We start from the raw sequence: 20,443 nt of genomic DNA on the forward strand, positions 1-20,443 counted from the left end.
AGAAACCGACAGCCTTTCTTGTGTTTCAAAAGGCCGAGGCAGATTGGCTTATAGGCCGGATACAAGGGGGAGCAGTTCGTAAGGGTCGTTTATCACTTTTCCCAGTTAACGATCGTCTAATACAGAGACACTTAGCTGGTGTTTTTGGAACAACAAGTTGGTGCCGCAACATGAATCAACAGGACACTCAAAGTCTAGACTGGAAAACATATCTGACTCCCAGCTTGGTTCAATGTGTTCCATTCCGAATAAAATTATTGTTACTGTTAGTGCGATCTGTTTAGAAAATCTACAATTTGATGTTGTTTGTTGTGGACAAGTTTGGATCAATAGATTTTACTGTTTCAATTTCTTAACTTATTTTTTTAAAAACTTCAAACAAAAACAAAATCATAACTGATTAAATAGACCCAGTAGTATTCATAGCGAAATAACCAATGAAAAACTGAAAAAAGTTGAAAGACAAAGAAAGATATAAATAACAACATTTTTTTTTTGTTTAATAACCTTAAATCAAAATATTTCATCCCCTCAAATAGTAATTCTTTTAAATTTTCTTTTTTATCTATTTATTCATTCATTTTTTGGGTGTATAATAATATTTTTATCTGTTTAAATTGCTTTTTGGTTGCATGCATATTTCTTTGTTGGAAATGTCACTCTATCTGAATTGACAGTAAAGTAATCTATGATAACAAATAGAATATTTGTTTAATCGTTGAACAAATACATAATTTATGGGTCATAGAACGGTCACAAGAATTTCTAAAATACCCAAAGTGACTAAAAAAACATAACCGATTCTTATAAAAGAGCTGTCGTCCGTCAATTCCAGTTGAGTTGTCTCTCTTTTTTTTTTGTTGTTGACATGAACATTACATTGATTTTGCACTCATAAAGTCAGTAAACAAAATCAGTTTCGAAGCTGTAACGATTGTTTCCTTTTGTCATGGCTCAAAGGACACCACAACTCATAACAAGTAATGCAAGATTTTACCTTAAAGTATTTTTCACGAAAAATAGTCGCCAAAGAGAGCTGATCGTTGCTTGAAGTTCCGAGACGATTTTTTTTTTCATGCTCAGGTCAAATTAAATCCGTCCACGAAGCAGCTAGTGCTAAAAATCTCTGGCTATACGGTCGTCTTAAAAAGTAATTCAGTTCTGAAAGTGTTGAGGGGAGAATTCGCGAAAAAAAAAGTATATTGATTCTGTATAAATGTGCAATTTTTCTTTAATAGTAACGTTTTATTCTTCTAAAAATATTAAAAACATCTTTAACGCTTCTGCATTCATAATATGGACAAGGGGCAATATGAGCCGTGTTTGGCCCTACAACCAAATTTCATTTTTAAAATGTGTCATGTTGCAACTCGATCCTACAGACCATCTGAAAATATTAGGTCTATATCGTATATGTTGTTGCCTAGCATTGAGTAGAATGGCGTCTATGAACTCAATATTTATGTTAAATATACAGCTTGATTGTAATAAGAAGTTGTGGTATGATTGCCAATGAGTCCATAGTAATAGCAATTTATTTTTATATTTATTAATTTTATATTTTGCATCAAAACAGATACTTTAAAATACATGCTATGTTCCAAAGGAAAAGTCAAGGATACAAATCAATGCTTAACCAACAAACAAAACTACAAACAACTGTAATATCCAAGAGAATTTAATAACGTAATGAATTCAAGTTCTCTGTTGAATAAGATATATTCCTTTGCTCTTGTGGTGAAAATACTTAGCATTACACGAGTTTCTCGAATTAAATATACACACAATTATGTATATATATTTAAATTATAATTATGACATATGTAATTTCGTCTCTCGTTTTAGGTTATGTCCTTTTCAATTTTTGTCTATTTTTAGTTGTATACTGTTGTATTTTTTACAGTTATGACATATAAAGTCTAGTATATGAACTACCTTACTTTCTCTTTTCGACATATCTGTTTATCAACATTGTCATGCGACCACTATCCAACCGAATTTTTTGCCATATTCGTACATTATTTCGTACGATAATTAACTGAGGTAAAGAAATATGTTCATTCCTTGTCTTCCTTCCCACGGCAGTATAACCTTTGCTGAAGTTGAACATCAGTTTGGCTGTGTAGGATGTATAAAAGTCACGGTAAAAATGAAGACTTTCGAACAACTCTAACTCAATTAATGGCCTGCTGGAGGGCAAAATTTGTGCCCCTATCCATCACACCCTTTTTTAAAGTGGCAGTATAAATGTCCCGCCCTACGACTTCGTCCTTGCCGACTTAATTTGGAAAACCTACATCATGCATATGGTTTGAATGTTCATTTGTTCACGTCCGGAATATGCACGAAATTATTGGCCATGTATGCTAAACAGGGGACAATCATTCAATCATAAATTATGTCCTGTATAGTTTATATATAATATCTTGATGTGATTATCTTCTTTTTGTATGATATCTATATTTTCCGATGATATTGTCGATCATTTTTTTTTATATTAGTAGATTTCATGGTCTGTTAAAGTCTGTAATTTTTGGGATATTATCTCGCAACTGTATTCTTAAATTTACCGTGATCGACCCTGCTAGAGACCTAGTGAAATTGTATTGAAATGTGAGCTTATATATAAGAATATGTATTAATATATATCTGACGAAGAATATCGATATGAAGGGAACAATGGAAATAATATATGAAATGAACAGAATAGTATTTCGAAGGAAAAATACGTTCCTCGATTTTGTAAGAATGTACATTATAGTTTCAGCATGGATGTAATTATTGGCCTAATATCACTAAAAAAAAAATCTCTCATTTTTTTCTTGTATCACTGGATATATATACATTTGCTTCATTTCATTCGACAAAGAGTAAACTAAAGCAATAACTTTCAATAATATTGTCATTAAAATTATATACTAGTATGAGCAATAAGCTTAAGAAATCAGAAATGGGTGGGGGACTATCTTAATGAATTATCAGTTGCTAGACTGGTCGTATTAATGACCATTTCCCCATTACTACTTATGAGAAGAACATAATTTCTATAATTATGCATAACAATGAATATTTAAGTGAGTATCATTAAACTCTTTAGGAGCTTTATTTTTTGGGGAAATATAGTGTCGATTTTTGCCCTTATTGCCTACTTCTTGATGTTATGACTGAAAAATATCTGAATTCCAGAGTGAAACATATGTTAACTTCAAAACTCGAATGAAAGCAAATTGTTTTATAAATTTCAAACTTGCTACCTTTTTGTATCCCAATTTGGATGTTGCAAAGATTATAACACCTGTCAATCAATACACTTGTATGGTGAAAGCTTAACGTAACACATTGGTTGTCGTTCAATGGTGTTATATGCAATTTTTCCTGAGATTTACATGTAAACTTGCATTTCTGCAATTTCCTTTTCAATTTCAGTGATTTTGTCTTTATCATAGCACTTTTATACTGTACCAAGGTAGAATGTTTACTAAAAATTATTGCATACATCGTGGAGTGGTAATGTGGTAAATGTGTTGAATGCGTTGCTGGTGTAATACATTATACTCGTCACAGTCTCGGTCCCACTTATTTTATAACAACATGATATTCAAAGAACCAAACTGATAAATGAAATAAACTCTTGTTTATGCAATCTCATTTTATATTGAACAGTCAAGGACACGGAAAGAATAGTTATGCGTTTTACATATCTGTTTAGTGTTCTTTCAATGTTAATATAGATTGTTTTGGAACCTTTTCCCGCAATTCTACATTGGCGAAAGGAGAATAAGCGAAAAATATTATATAGAGTCTGGAGCTCTTTCACAAAAAATCTTATGATAAAAATTGATCGTAAGTTATAATGAAATGTTCATGACTTATTTTTTCTCGTAAGATTTTTAGTGAAATAAGTCGTTCGGACTTATTCGTGAATTATCTATTAAACCCAGATAGAGTGCATTTATGTCGTATATTTATGTAAATAAAATGAGTTTCAGGACGTGTCTCACAAACTTATCTGATGTCAGGAGTCATTACAAAATGTACGTGTACGCTTAAATTCCGTGGTTTCGTAAATTTTGAATGTCGCAAGCAATTATTATGTCTCTTACTTTATACAGGCCCTATAATTGTGTAGGTAAGGATATATCTGCCTGTTGGTGAAATTTGTCAATGTCAGTTTTTAGTATACATATCTCATTTTTTGTGAAAAGTGAACACATATCAAACTCCAGAAATAAATCTGAGTATTGTTAGCAAGGGAGTTAACTCTTTAAAAATAGACTGAACGTTTAAATCACGAACTATAAGTAAAGATTAAAAAAACTTCTCAATGATCAAAATTAGAGTTTGTCAAACTACTATATTTATATCCAATGAAACTATTCCTGTAAATTTATATATTTTTGTCAACAGGTCAAATTAATCATCTTGTCAAAATCTTATGAAAATTAAATGATCCAACTCTATGTTTAGTAGTTGTCGTTTGTTGATGTGGTTCATAAGTGTTTCTCGTTTCTCTTTTTTTATATAAATTAGACCGTTGGTTTTCCCGTTTGAATGGTTTTACACTAGTAATTTTTGGGGCCCTTTATAAGCTTGCTTTTCGGTGTGAGCCAAGGCTCCGTGTTGAAGACCTTACTTTGACCTAAAATGGTTTACTTTTATAAATTTTGACTTGGATGGAGAGTTGTCTCATTGGCACTTATTCCACATCTTCTTATATCTATTTGTCAAAGTGTTGGGTGTCCCCTTAGGTGGATCTGTTAAACACTACATAGAATAAGATGATATCATATACTGTAAGTCCTAAACTGAAGACGCTCCTATATCTTTTGTCATTTTAAGACATAAAGGGGTAAGTATGGTCAAAATTATCAAGTAGATTTAGGGAGGTCCTGGATAAATGTCAGTTAAGTTACAAGAAAGAGATAAAAAAAAAAGGCAAAAAGTTTCTTTCACAGGAGCCAGAAAATTATTGAGTTCAATAATTGTATGGACAGGCACCCCTGTATCGAAATTGTTCCATTTTAAGCCATCCAGATAATTCTTGGGGTATAACTTACCACCACTATTAAATACATGTAATGCATGTAGAAAATATCATCTTTTTAATTACAAACATCTGTTGTTGTTATAACAGTCTTTACATTTTAATCAAAAATTCACTTCCAAAGTGATTGCTATCACCGTAATCATTTTTTAAGAAGAATGTTGCGGTACCATCCTCGTACTTGTTCCGTTCAAACATCAGAAAGACTTGAAAGTGCATTGCCAGGATTCTCGGTCATTCACAACTTTTAGTGCCATTTTCTAAATTAAATTAATATTTACTTCAAGTCTGAAGTAATTTTACAAACGAGAAAAACGATCGGCTAGCTGATTTAGTTCTTCCTTAATCGGAATTAGACCCTTGAAATCTTGTGAAAAGTAAAATCCGGTTTAAGCGCATGTCAACAAAAATGAAAGTATCAAAACCACGCTCCTTCCAAAAATCAGACCCCATTTGCATAAACACGAAATACTAACTTTTACCATTTTTAGTAATGACAGAATTAATAACTATAAATAAGAAGATGTGGTATGAGTGCCAATGAGACAACTCTCCTTCCAAGTCACATTGTATAAAAAGTAAACAATTATAGGTAAAAGTACGGCCTTCAACACGGAGCCTTGGCTCACACCGAACAGCACTCTATAAAGGGCCCAAAATGACTAGAGTAAAACAATTCAAACAGGAAAACCAACGGTCTAATCTATATAAAAAAAACGAGAAACGAGAAACACTGTTATAACCCTATGTCGCAATTTTTCATTCAATTATCATTACTATTACTAGTACCTCATATCAGGACAATATCCGCGAGGATGGTTGAAAACAGAGCAGACACCTGTCAATTCTATCAAATATTCTACGTTCAAGGATGACTCATATCAAACGCACATCAAGTAAAACAAAAATCTATCAACCACCTGCAACTTCTCATTATAGAATAAGTAATATACATTCAAAAAAATGTGGTGAAGTATGATTCCAACTTTACCAGTTGTACATATTTAGGAGATTTTAATTAACGTTTATATGATAACAGACAACACAAAATAAGGGAAAAGAGTCACAATTCCCATGCATGGTACGTCAGGTATGCACATAAAACCATAATTACCTCGATGTTCACAAATTCCATATACTTCATGTCGTAACAAATAGACCATATATTTTATGTGTTAACAAAAAGACAATACATGTTATGTGTGAATAAAAAGACAGAAAGTTTTATGTGTTAATAAACAGACAATATATTGTATATGTTAACAAAAAGACAAGATATATTTTACATTAGAAAAAAATGCATATAATACATTGAAAAATATACTCACCTTGTTTAGTTATTTTCTTTTGATTCTTAACTAAAAAATAAAAAAAAAATGTGTATTCAAATTATACGGTAATTAAATAACTGACTTAAACACAGTACCATGTGAACTAACAAACATACTAGAATATTTATTGCTGTTTTACAGATGACGAGGGATATGTTCCAATTGTCGTTACCACAATCACATCCTTTTTTCTCGAATGTGACCTACCGTCTACAGAATTAGACTTATCACCAGGTTTGTACGTACATGAGCATCATGACGGGTGCCACATGTGAGCCGGATTTGAGATTACTCACAGTTTTTTGTGGGCTTCGTGTTGGTCAGTCTTTGGTTTTCAACGTTGTGTTTTGTGTTTTATAAACTGCTGTTTGTCTACTGGTCGTTTTTATTTTTTTGGCATTTCGTTGTCGGTTTATTTTCGACTTATCAGTTTGAATGTCTCTTTTGGTATCTTTCGCCTCTCTGCTATTCTTTCATCATTGATTTGTCTTATTGTTATTTTTAAGTTCGATAGAGTCCGTAGTCGTTATAAGAGCTACTTGAAGAGAATAGATTTAATTTAGAACAATTGAATATGATCTGTAGATGTGCAATATGGTTTTTATAGTATCAAATATTTCATTTAGATTTCTTTGGGGAAAAAAATTGTCGATATTCAACTGGTCTTCCTTTATTGCTATACATAAAACATACAGAGTTTTACCGATATTACATTTCTCCTTAAAAGTTTGGTACGCACTAGAAAGGTTCCGGGTAAAATGATATCAGCACTCAAACAAACGAGAGAACCCAAGATGGCGGAAATGGAATTATGTCGTGAGGGCAATTAAGTCAATCTTATTTCGAAATCTATGAAAATATGGGATGTAATATTAACACTTTCCTTTCTGAATTTTTTTTCCGCGACTTTGTGTGGCCTGTTCAAATTTTTCGCGCAGTTTGACTGGCCTGAATTAATTTGCCATGTGCAGGGAGAAAAAGTGACGTTTTTGGAAATACGTTCGTTGTTTCTCTACAAATCGGTGTCAAACTCGACGGTGATACATCTTAGTGTGTAAGGATCGTAGCTTAATGAGTAATTATACATGACAATACCATTTCTTTGTGTTTTGCAACCTTTTGTGAGAAAAAAATGACGTTGGATGCGTGAAATTATCATTTTTTTGTGACCGGTTTTTATTATTGTTTTTCATCTGCTAATTTCACATAAAAAACGGTAGTTAACAATTTCAAATGTGCCTTAATCAAAGTTGTATGGGAATAATTGTTCCACAGTCGAATTTATAACTTATAAGTCTAAATAAACACGACTGAAAAACAGGCTGTCAAATTCCGCGGCGGCCATTTTACACTTGTAATGCAATCACTTGGTAAACTGAAGTTGGAGTTGTCTTTCTTAGCTCATTACTTGTACTTGTGTGTTAAAAAAGTGTACTTTTCATAATTCAGGGGTTCAAAAATAACCAATGGAATTTAACTAATAATAAGTTGACAGGACTTAAGAAGTTTAGATTGAATATCTGAATATTTAAAAAAAATAATATTTTTCTTATAAAAAAAAATATCATATTTTAGAAAAGATAATTGTAATTTTTATTTCCACAGGAGTTCCAATCAGAAACATATATATTGATAAACTGTTCCCAGTTCCAATTCTACAAATAAAACAAACCAATTTTTTTACAATGACATATACAACAGATTTCAACTCTTTGTTTTGCTAATTATAAATTAATTCCTCACACAATAAGGTTACAATATATTATGTTTTCTTAGTTCATGTTAAATTATTCTTGACTTGTTTTTCTGTTTCCAATGAAAGTGGTCATGTTATTATAATATATTTAAATTTAGAATTCAAAAAGAATAATGAATATAGATTGACATAGATAAGTCCCAAGAACCAGCCTTTTTATTTAATTTGAAAAATAAAAAAAAATAACAACAGCAACAATAAAGACCTATCTTAACAGACAAAAATAAAAAGAATACATGGATTTTTTTTTTAGTTACAATTTCTTTGCACACAGTAAAATATTGTATGTGTACCCTTTCTAACTACTGTGAGGTCTTATGCAATACAATTAGTTTTTGTTTGACATATGAACTGCCCTTAAATATGTACAAATATACTGAACATGATCTGTACATACAAACAGTCAAACAAAATATTTTTGTCTCTACAAATGTCTAGATACTAGAAATATTGTCCCTTTAAAAAAAACCAACCTATTACCCTCATAGGTTGTATCGTAAGCGTTTTATTGTCATCAGCAGGGACACCTCTCCTTTTCCATTGTACTGATAATGACTGCCTTTTGCACTAGTTTGACATTTTTGATGAAATATGTATTCATATAAACACCACACCCCTGTAGAAAATCGAATTTGTTCTAATGAATTGTATTTCTAAATAAGTTTGCGAATTCTTTAAAATTCAACACCAACAATTTTGAAAACTGTATGAACGACACTGTTTTAGGAATCCGGAATAACTTTATTGTATATATATATTTAAAAAGATAGAAAATACGTAGATGCAATAAAAAAAAAACATAGTCGAAGAAAAACAGATTATATCATTAGCACTTTTGGTTAATAAGAATAAGTTGTTTTACATCATAATTTTTTTACTTCACTCTCAATAATTCAATAGGAAATATGACGTTCTAGTCAGCAAATAATCAACTAGCAAAGTTGCCATGGCGTTGTCAGTTTGTTTTTGACTTATGAGTTTGAATGTCCCTTTGGTATCTTTTGCCTCTCCTTCATTTGTTTATTTATGAAGATAACAAAGTTTCGCATGCTCAAAATACACGGAATGCAATATTAGAAAACTATTTTTTCACGTATTTCCTTTCTGCAATTCTTTACAGAATATACAAATTGTTTGTCTCTGCAAAAAAAATTAAGCTTTCTGTATCTACCATCAAAATCTATGTCGCCAAGTGTCAAATATACCTTAAATTGGCCTCAATATCAGAATAACTAATATTTGATTTCGCATTTTAACCTTTCAGAGTTTGTTTTCAATTATATTTTCGTGATTTCTGTGATGAAAATAGAATGGAAAGTTTTATTTTAATTTATTTCAATATACAATATCAAGTATAATTCTGTGTTGTATTTTTGTTTTTAAATACTTATTTCTAGTTACTATCAGATTTGAATCAAACAATTTAGATCAATTAATTAACATAGATCTTTTTCAATAATTTCCCCAAATATATTTTGTTAAATTTCATACTTTCAGAAGTACTTTTTTTGGATAAGCCTAAATAAGTAAAAGAGATTTTATCAGAAACATCTATTACTAGCAACATTAGGAATTGCAATTATATGACAATCACAGATGTAAACGTTATCCTCCTTTATCACGTTCTATAGTTGTATGGCTAAAATAAGTCGTCAAAAAGGCTAATTCGACAAGTGTTAAACAACTAAGTTCAGGTTAGGTTAAAACTGGTTATATGATTTCAGAAGGGTTTGTGTAAATTGTCGGACAGACAGCGGATGACAAAAGGTGAAAATAGCTAACACTGATTACCAGACTAACCATCGAGTGTTCTAGGTTGTGACAAGAGATGATAATAACTAACACTGATCACCAGACTAACCGTTAAATGTTATAGGTTGTGACAAGAGATGATAATAACTAACACTGATCACCAGATTAACCATCGAGTGTTATAGGTTGTGACAACAGATGATAAAAGCTGACACTGATCACCAGACTAACCATCGAGTGTTATAGATTGTGACAAGAGCTTACAATGGCTAACACTGATCACCAGACTAACCGTCGAGTGTTAAAGGTTGTGACAAGAGATGATAAAAGCTAAAACTGATCACCAGACTAACCATCGAGTGTTATAGATTGTGACAAGAGCTTAAAATGGCTAACACTGATCACCAGACTAACCGTCGAGTGTTACAGGTTATGACAAGAGGTGATAATAGCTTACACTGATCCCAGACTAACCATCGAGTGTTATAGGTTGTGACAAGAGGTGAAAATAGCTAACACTGATCACCATACTAACCATCGAGTGTTATAGGTTGTGACAAGAGTTGAAAATAGCTAACACTGAATCACCAGACTTACCATCGAGTGTTATAGAATGTGACAAGAGGTGAAAATGTCTAACACTGATCACCAGTCTAATGATCGAGTGTTATAGGTAATGACAAGAGGTGATAATAGCTAAACTGATCACCATACTTAACGTCGAGTGTTATAGGTTGTGACAAGAGATGATAATAGCAAACACTGATCATCAGACTAACCATCGAGTTTGATAGATTGTGACAAGAGGTGAAATGGCTAACACTGATCAGCAGACTAACGATCGAGTGTTATATGTTGTGACAAGAGGTGAAAATAGCAAACACTGATCACCAGACTAACCATCAAGTGTTATAGGAAATGACAAGAGGTAATAATAGCTAACACTGATCACCAGTCTAACGATCGAGTGTTATAGGTAATGACAAGAGGTGAAAATAGCTAAACTGATCACCGTACTAAACGTCAAGTGTTATAGGTTGTGACAAGAGATGATAATAGCTAAGACTCATCATCAGACTAACCATCGAGTGTTATAGGAAATGACAAGAGGGAATAATAGCTAACACTGATCACCAGAATAACCGTCGAGTGTTGTAGGTTGTGACGAGAGGTGAAAATAGCTTACACTGATCACCAGATTAGCCGTCGAGTGTAATAGGTTGTGACAAGAGATGATAATAGCTAACACTGATCACCAAACTAACCATCGAGTGTTAAAGATTGTGACAAGAGGTGAAAATGGCTAACACTGATCAGCAGACTAACCATCCACTATTATAGGTTGTGACAAGAGGTGATAATAGCTAACACTGATCACCAGACTAACCATCGAGTTTGATAGATTGAGACAAAAGTTGAAATGGCTAACACTGATCAGCAGACTAACAATCGAGTGTTATATTTTGTGACAAGAGGTGAAAATAGCTAACACTGATCACCAGACTAACCATCGAGTGTTATAGGAAATGACAAGAGGTAATAATAGCTTACACTGATCACCAGACTAATCGTCGAGTATTGTAGGTTGTGACGAGAGATAATGATAGCTAACACTGATCATTAGACTAGCCGTCCAGTGTAAAAGGTTGTGACAAGAGATGATAATAGCTAACACTGCATCAGACTAATCGTCGAGTGTAATAGGTTGTGACAAGAGGTGATAATAGCTTACACTGATCACCAGACTAACAATCGAGTGTTATAAATTGTGACAAGTGGTGAAAATGGCTAACACTGATCAGCAGACTAACTATCGAGTGTTATAGGTTGTGACAAGTGGTGATAATAGCTAACACTGATCACCAGATTAACCATCGAGTGTTATAGGTTGGGACAAGAGGTGAAAATAAACTAACACTGATCACCAGACTAACCATCGAGTGTAATAGGTTGTGACAAGAGGTAACAATAACTAATACTGATCACCAGACTAACCGTCGAGTGTTATAGGTTGTGACAAGAGGTGAAAATAGCTATCACTGATCACCACACAAACCGTCAAGTGTAATAGGTTGTGACAAGAGATGATAATAGCTAACACTGCATCAGACTAATAGTCGAGTGTAATAGGTTGTGACAAAAGGTGATAATAGCTAACACTGATCACCAGACTAACCATCGAGTGTTATAGAATGGAGGAATTCAAGAAAATAAAATATGTAAATGTCAATTAAACATAACATTTTTTTCCGGGCGAATGGATTTTTTTATTCATAAATTATGCAAAGTTAATAATTTTATACTGACCTATTGGTTTATTTGTCTTTACCTTCTTTATTTTCTTCACTAAAAAAAATTTAAAAAACTCATAAAAAAATAAAGCATTCATTTAGTTTATCGTCAATATGAATCAGTATATACATAACTTAAAATGTGCTCTCCTCATTTTTCATGACTGTACGGAACGTGCGAACCCAAAAAACGACTGACTTATATTGTAGCGATTATCTAACTATTTAGTTTTCCTAAGTTTGAGGAACAAAATCAACAATGAAGAGAAAATGGAAGAAGAAAATTATAAAAAGAAGATTCATACTGTTAATTTTTGTTTCCTCGATGGTGATGATTTACTGGCTCCTTGTTATTGCGTGTATGTTTCTCAGTTGGTATGATATGCGCGTGTACATGCAGTGAAGTCTTGCATTTTAATGAACGTAATATTTTTATTATTAAAAAACGTTTTCGGCAGGAATATAGATATCATAACTTGGAGAAGGCTGTCCTATATAACCATATATGGTACACTGAGAAGGCACTTTCAAAATGGGATAACCACCTATAGAGGCAAATTTTGAATGTCACTCATACCTTCAGTGTATGACATCAACCAAAAGTTGAGATTTCAAAGTGCCTTCTCTCGATTCCACGTATATTTTTATGGAACAGCCCTCAAAACTTAAACTAAATGTTATAATAAATACAGCGATTTGTTTCACGTGTAGGAATTTAGTAAAAAGTGGTATTCCACAATAACATTTTTACAATAATATTGTTTTAAAGCTGAGCTTAATATCTCGTATCTTTTTGAGAAAATTCGCTTATAATAAGTTTGAAGCTATGATCAAATGGTTTTTTTTATGGCGGGATGGCGTTCCAGCATAATTTGTTTGTGCATTCACAGGATCATGTCTCTTGAACTGTTATTGACCTTTTATTGAAATCTTAAAAGAAGTACAGCAACCGATTTTTAGCGTAGGACAGCATGATTGCTTATAACGATAATCAGGTTAAGTAATTTTAACTTGCTTTCAGTAACTGCAATCATTCGTTAATAAGATATAATTAGTTATATATTTTGAGTTTTTGCTATCTGTTATTTTTAACTTATATGCTTTTCCTCGACTGGTTTAATGTATGTTCTTCGTGCACGTTTTGTCTATCTACTGATCGAAATCAAAAAAGGGGAAAATTGAATTCTGAAAAAAACAAGTTTAACCCCGCCACATTCCAATATTCCTATACAAAGTCAGGAACGTCGTCGGTTGTTTTTGTACTTAATATCTTAATTTTTTTCATTAATTGAAATTTGGTTTTGAAGTTAGATCTTTGTTTCTGTCTAATTCATTCGCCTCTTTTATAGACTCTGGGTGATTTAGAACATGGCATATTGAAAAGACTGTATGTCGTCTTCTTTGTGTCTTTTGATTGTTTTTGTCTTGTTGGCGTTAACCCCACATGTCCTTTTAATCACAATAAAGGTTTTTTTTTCTTTTTAAAATTTATTCACCATGAGTCATTTTGATTATGTAGAGCATAATGCCACGCCAAATAGATTCATAGTTCCTCAGATTCACTCGCTCCAAAATTTTGGAAACCTAAATTAAAGAACCTTAGTGAGCGCGCTCACATACCCCACGTCCCCACATTGTCACTGGAGAAATAAAATAACTGTAAGAAAAAAAAATTGAATCGTAATTTCCTGTTGATATGCACATCTACATAGTATGTCTTTATTATCTACAAAGTTTCATGAAATTCTGTTGTGTGGTTTCAGAGGAGTTGCTATGACAAACTGTTGCAGGGGTATATTGAAGCAAATAAGTTCAAAGGGGCGTAACTCCTGGAAAAAAAATGGAATCGTAATTTCCTGTCGATATGCAAATCTACGTAGTATGTCCTTATTATCTACAAAGTTTCATGAAATTTTGCTGTGTGGTTTCAGAGAAGTTGAGATGACAAACTGTTGCAGTAGTACATTAAAGTAAATAAGTTCAAAGGGCGTAACTCCTAGAAAAAAAAAATTGAATCATAATTTCCTGTCGATATGCACAACTACATAGTATGTCCTTATTATCTAAAAAGGTTGTGTGAAATTCTGTTGTGTGGTTTGAGAGGAGTTGCGATGACAAAAGGTTGAGTAGTATATTGGGCAAATAAGTTCAAAGGGGCATAACTCCTAAAAAAAAATTGAATCGTAATTTCCTGTCGATATGCACATCTACGTAGTATGTCCTTATTATCTACAAAGTTTCATGAAATTTTGTTGTGTGGTTTCAGAGGAGTTGAGATGAAAAACTGTTGCAGTAGTACATTAAAGTAAATAAGTTCAAAGGGGCGTAACTCCTAGAAAAAAAATTGAATCGTAATTTCCTGTCGATATGCACAACTACATAGTATGTCCTTATTATCTAAAAAGGTTTCGTGAAATTCTGTTGTGTGGTTTAAGAGGAGTTGCGATGACAAGAAACAGGACTGACGGACTGACGGACTGACGGACAGACGGACGGACGGGTCAAAAACATTATACCCTCCGCAACTCGTTGCGTGGGGTATAATAACGATTTACTGTCCTTCCCTTAAGACTTTCTCATATGTCGATATCAATGATATTTTATGTCAACACAGACGTGCACTGGGCTTAACAGACGTTTCGCTTAAGCATAAATTTATTACCAAATGGGAAAGATACAGGTGATCACATATTTCTATACCATAGTCTGGGGTTCTAGGGTATCTATTTCTCTGTTAATTGTTTTTATCAATTTAAAAATATCTACAACATATCAGTTATTTGCCTTTCATTTGTATTAGATTATTACTCTTCTTTTCCAAATTAGCCTTTTCCCTCTTTTATGTTTCAGGATGTGTGTATACGGCCATTGTATCCTATTATGAGATTTATTTACCATATTAGCATTTCCGTATCTCAAACGTTTTATGATAGTTTAAGAAATTCGTCATTTTAAATTCAAGTCCCTCAATTAAAAAAATGGTTTTAATTATTATTTCATTTTGATTTGCTAAGTGCATTTTTTTTCTTTTTCAGTATAAAGATGATTTTTCTTATTGTGAATAGTTTTCGAGACGTCAAAACTTATTTAAGAGTTATGAAAAGTTATTAGTTACGGACATTTCTTTGCGCTTTAATGTCCCCCGCCGCTGTACATATTGAATATACCAAAGGTAATAACTCTAATGTATTAATGTTTTGATTCTTTTAAACTTTTTTCATAAATATCCTACAAGACTTGTTGGGGTGAGATCGCTATCAATGTAATTTTCACATTTGAAAGGGACATAATTTATTTTAAAAAAATGATCAGCACTTATATTCGAAATCGTCCAAGATATTGCTGATATAAACCTTTGATAAAAAATGTCATCAAAATTTGACAAAAACTATAGGCTTGATAGCTCTTAAAATGCAATTTTCCATAGAATTTACACTTCCAAGGGGCATAACTCCTAAAAAATCAATTGATTGGCATTGATTTTCGAACTTGTATGGGACTTGGCTGATATCAAAATTTCATATAAATTTCATAAAGATCTGGCAAGAATAGTACGAGAGCGCTTACAAATCCGGATGGACGTACGCCCGGTATTTGTATATCCCTACGTTGCAATGGGTAACAAAAATATCTGAAACCGTGTGAGGTTTGCTTAACTGAAAGGATCCTGTATTGTCAAAATTGTAAAACAAAAGTCTAAGTAATAAGGCTTCAGCAGTGGTAATGAACCCCGGTGTGGTTAATCAAGTAGCTAAGTAAACCTGGTTCATTGCTTAACCATTATTAAAACAGGTTCGAAGAATATTCAACAAAATTAGATTGAAATTTGCCAACTTTGTTCTGTAGCATTTGTTTTAATCTTTTGAACGAACTTCTGGCTGTAATAATCAAAATTAGTTGTCATAAACAGTTTGGACCTTATGACCAAACACATTCCCAACTTAATATCAAGTTTTCTTGATGCTTTTGATAAACTAAAGGTATGCGACCTGAAACTAGTGATCGAAATATTGACTTCAAATTTCTATGCATCTGATTAACAGGAAAGGGTGATTTGCATCAAATTGGCAAAAAGGAAAAGAATAGTTAAGATATATGTTTTATACATTTATGTCAGATAAAACATTTTACCTATTGCAGAATATTTTCATACTGCAAACTCATATCACACAAATACAACAGCACACGTTAATTGTTTTCTTGGTTAGCACATTCCGTACACACATTGGTTTTAGGTAAAATGATTCGGGTGACTTATTTAAAAAATATCTAATTCATGCAATACTTACATACTGCACTAAAATAGAAGACATTATTATTGATATCAAATACGAAGAATATTGTTAAATTGAAAAATATATTCAGCTCCTATTACACAACCGTTCCTAATGTTTACTTCCCTTCTCCTATATACTCCATTGTAATTCTCCATTGAACATAATTAAAATGTATGTTATTTTATGATATATGCATATGAGATCATGATCTGATCAATAGATACCAGAAATAACATTACATGTAAAAGGAAATATACTGACCTTTTGGTTTGAGTTCAACTGAAACATAAAAATCAAGTAAACAGTTATTGAAATTAGGAAGTGGCTAGCACATGTTTTGCTTAACCATGTGATTTGAATTTGTTCTACCAAAAGAAAACGTTTCGAGGGTTTTACAGAAAATCTGCCAACAATTCCCTTCTTTGAAAGAATTATATATTTATTATATATAAATTGTATTTTGCTTATTAATTTAGAATCAATATTTGAGCATGGGTACTGAATGCGCGGGTTTCTTCGTCTATATAGTCCGACATCCTACATGCTTGTATCTGTAAGTCTTTTTAATCTTATTCCTAGTTTCTGCAGTTAAGTCTATAATGATCGATTGGTTCCTATGAAAGAGAAAGTGTTCTTGTTGTTGTAGTCATCAGATGCTTGTTCAAACTATAATTGTTTCTTTCAGTTTCGGACTTAAACTGAAAAAGGTATTTCTGCGTGAATATTCATTTTTTTGTAATAAATCAAAGAAATAGCATTAATTTTTTTTTAATAAAAGTGTATCAGAAAGTCATTATGAGATAAGCTTTTGGTCAAAAGGGTACTTAGACAATTATGTTCCATAGTAAATGTGTAAATATTCGTTATCGTTATTTTTAATGTTTTTTAAAAAATATAGCATCATGATCGTTTTTTGATTTCCAACTTCCCCAAAGGGATCTTAATAAACATCTTCAAACTGTTATAACTGATTTGTTTTCTGAAATTTTGTTTCTAACATGTATTGTACGTTGACTATATAACTTTATGATAACCTCTGTAGTACTAATAGTATGAAGGTTTCTAACATGTATTGTACGTTGACTATATAACTTTATGATAACCTCTGTAGTACTAATAGTATGAAGGTTTCTAACATGTATTGTACGTTGACTATATAACTTTATGATAACCTCTGTAGTACTAATAGTATGAAGGTTTTTAACATGTATTGTACGTGGACTATATAACTTTATGATAACCTCTGTAGTACTAATAGTATGAAGGTTTTTAACATGTATTGTACGTGGACTATATAACTTTATGATAACCTCTGTAGTACAGTACTAATAGTATGAAGGTTTTTAACATGTATTGTACGTGGACTATATAACTTTATGATAACCTCTATAGTACTAATAGTATGAAGGTTTCTAACATGGATTGTACGTGGACTATATAACTTTATGATAACCTCTGTAGTACAGTACTAATAGTATGAAGGTTTCTAACATGTATTGTACAAGGACTATACTACTTTATGATAACTCTGTAGTACTAATAGTATGAAGGTTTCTAACTAGTAAATTAGAAGCAATTACATACAGTGTACAAAAAAGTAAAAAAAAAAGGAATTTCGTGGACATTGAGTGTGATTTTGTTTTCTTATATTATTTTATTTTACTTCGAGGAATCTTTTCGGTTTTTTAAAGAATTCAAAGACTTGTTTATAGATTTCATTTTCCTTGCTAAATTTTGTTTAGTAAAATTCAGGCTTTCGTTTTTTCTTTAGCTTTACAAAGTGTGACATAATTTCTTTTTTCGAGTTTAACTTTATATACTAAGGAAATGAGGGTCTTTATAACTAATTCAAAAGCACAGGTACAGGAACATAATATTATGACATTTTTTACCCAAATTATTATCGATGATCTAAAGAAAATATATAATTGAAAATATAAAAGACAAGTTTTAAGGTTCACTGAGCAATATAATAATTTATTTCGGCAGTGACTACCGTTTAAGTTTAACTTCTGTTTATATTCTGCATTTATAATGTTAAACTTCAACGAAATAAAGAAATCACTTGTCTATGAATTCACAAACTGAAAACTATGCCTCCTGGGTACTTTTTAAATCAAAGTAAATATAGACATTAACGAAATAACACCCTAAAGTCGTCAGAACATCCCTTTGCACATCGTGCTTCTAAAAGCAGTTAATAGTAGCTGGACCTGGATCGTCTACCAACAGTCATCCTATCAATGCCATATGAAGACATATATAACTTTAAATGAAAGAGCAAATATACTGACCTTTTGGCTTTATTGTAACTGAAACATGTAAAATTCAAATGAGTAAAATAAAAGTCGTTATATGCAATAAAAAATGAAGACAGTTTTGTATGTCTGTTAAGTCATTTTTACATGTTTTACCCAAGAATATATAAGCATAAAACTGATATACTATTTGATTTTCTTTTTCAAATGTAAGTATTTTATATAAATTGAAATGACATTTATTTTTTGTTTAAAAGAAGCAGTATATCCAGTATTTATCCGTTTCGATAATAATTGAGGAATATCTTAAATATAATTTAACATTATTCACTCCAAACAAAGATACATTAAAGTATGCATAACATAAAAATCACATATTATAGTATGCATAACATAGAAATCACATATAAAAGTAAATATACTGACCCGTTGGTTTAATGGTCACTGAAAAATAAAATTAGCATGTAAATGATTTGAATGATATAAAAAGAAAGTAGACAAATCTATTCAAATGTCTGCGGCTTCTATTAACCTGTAAGTATTGTTTGCATTAATGCAATGTTTTGCTCAGTAAAATCAGCTTCTAGTACATAAGAACATAGTCTAGCAAGCTGTACACCTAGGTTGTGAAATTACACGCCATTGGAGTTGGCTGGAGGATTTATAAAATTTGTGTGTCCGAAATGCTTTTCATGATCACCAGGAACGCCGAAATCCAAAAATTTTAAAAAGTATATGTAAATCTTTCACATTACTGCATATTTTTCTGAAAATTCATCTTACAAAGTTTAGACATACACTGTGATTCATAACAGTAAAAGACAAAAGCGATAAGTAAGGCACATTTAGTTCAAAATGGAATATCAATAACTTTTTAAAGCGGTATACCTTATCTCTAAAAGCGTACATACATATTATAAAGCAAAACATTATTGCATCAATCTTTGTATGTTTAATAAAAGTAATTTCTAAATATAACAAGAAATGATTGTAACAGGATGCTGTTACGAAGTCTCCCAAATGAAGCTCCAATAATTCGTAATTCCCAGGGTCGCCCGACATTGGGCAAAGTCCAGTGAAAATTAGTTTGGTCCAGTAATACGTCATTCAAATGTTTGAGACATGACGAACAGGAATATTGACGGTTTATGGGTGGGGATCTCGACCATTTACAAGATATTAGAACATTGGGGGTGGGGGGAACCCCTGGGGACTGACCGTATACGTCATCCAAATGTTCAAGACATGACGAACAGGAATATATATGGTTTTGGGGTGAGGATCTCGACAATTTACAAGATATCAGAACTTTCTCAAATGGCAGGGGGTCGGGATGACCCCTGGGGACTAACCCTGTATATCATTCAAACCATCATCGCATGACATACCTGAATATATATGGTTTAGGGGTGGGGATCTTAACCACTTACAAGATATTAGAACTTTCTTAAATGGCAGGGGGTGGGGTGACCCCTGGGGACTAACCCTGTATTTCATTTGATGTGCTTCATCATGACAAACCAGAATATATATGGTTTAGGGGTGGGGATCTCGACAATTTACAAGATATTAAAACTTTCTCAAATCGCAGGGGGTCGGGATGACCCGTGGGGACTAACCCTGTATAACATTCAAACCATCTTAGCATGACATACCAGAATATATATGGTTTAGGGGTGGGGATCTCGACCTCTTACAAGGTATTAGAACTTTCTTAAAAGGCAGGGGGTGGGG

The 20,443-nt window shown here is 32.2% G+C and overlaps 1 protein-coding gene across 6 annotated transcripts in view; it reads right to left on the reverse strand.

The window, feature by feature from the left end:
- LOC127703040 (uncharacterized) overlaps window positions 1–20,443 on the reverse strand; it is a 925,706-nt gene that overhangs the window by 850,732 nt on the left and 54,531 nt on the right. For all 6 annotated transcript variants that reach the window (XM_052207424.1, XM_052207422.1, XM_052207423.1 and 3 more), the window contains 5 exons: window positions 19,136–19,153; window positions 18,746–18,763; window positions 16,713–16,730; window positions 12,191–12,229; window positions 6,373–6,402 (listed from right to left, as the gene is read on the reverse strand). In XM_052207424.1, the coding sequence (XP_052063384.1) occupies window positions 6,373–6,402; window positions 12,191–12,229; window positions 16,713–16,730; window positions 18,746–18,763; window positions 19,136–19,153 (123 nt within the window). The remainder of the gene's footprint in view (window positions 1–6,372; window positions 6,403–12,190; window positions 12,230–16,712; window positions 16,731–18,745; window positions 18,764–19,135; window positions 19,154–20,443) is intronic.

The sequence above is a fragment of the Mytilus californianus genome, unplaced genomic scaffold (genome assembly GCF_021869535.1).
Source record: "Mytilus californianus isolate M0D057914Y unplaced genomic scaffold, xbMytCali1.0.p SCAF_5, whole genome shotgun sequence".
Classification (NCBI taxonomy): domain Eukaryota; kingdom Metazoa; phylum Mollusca; class Bivalvia; order Mytilida; family Mytilidae; genus Mytilus; species Mytilus californianus.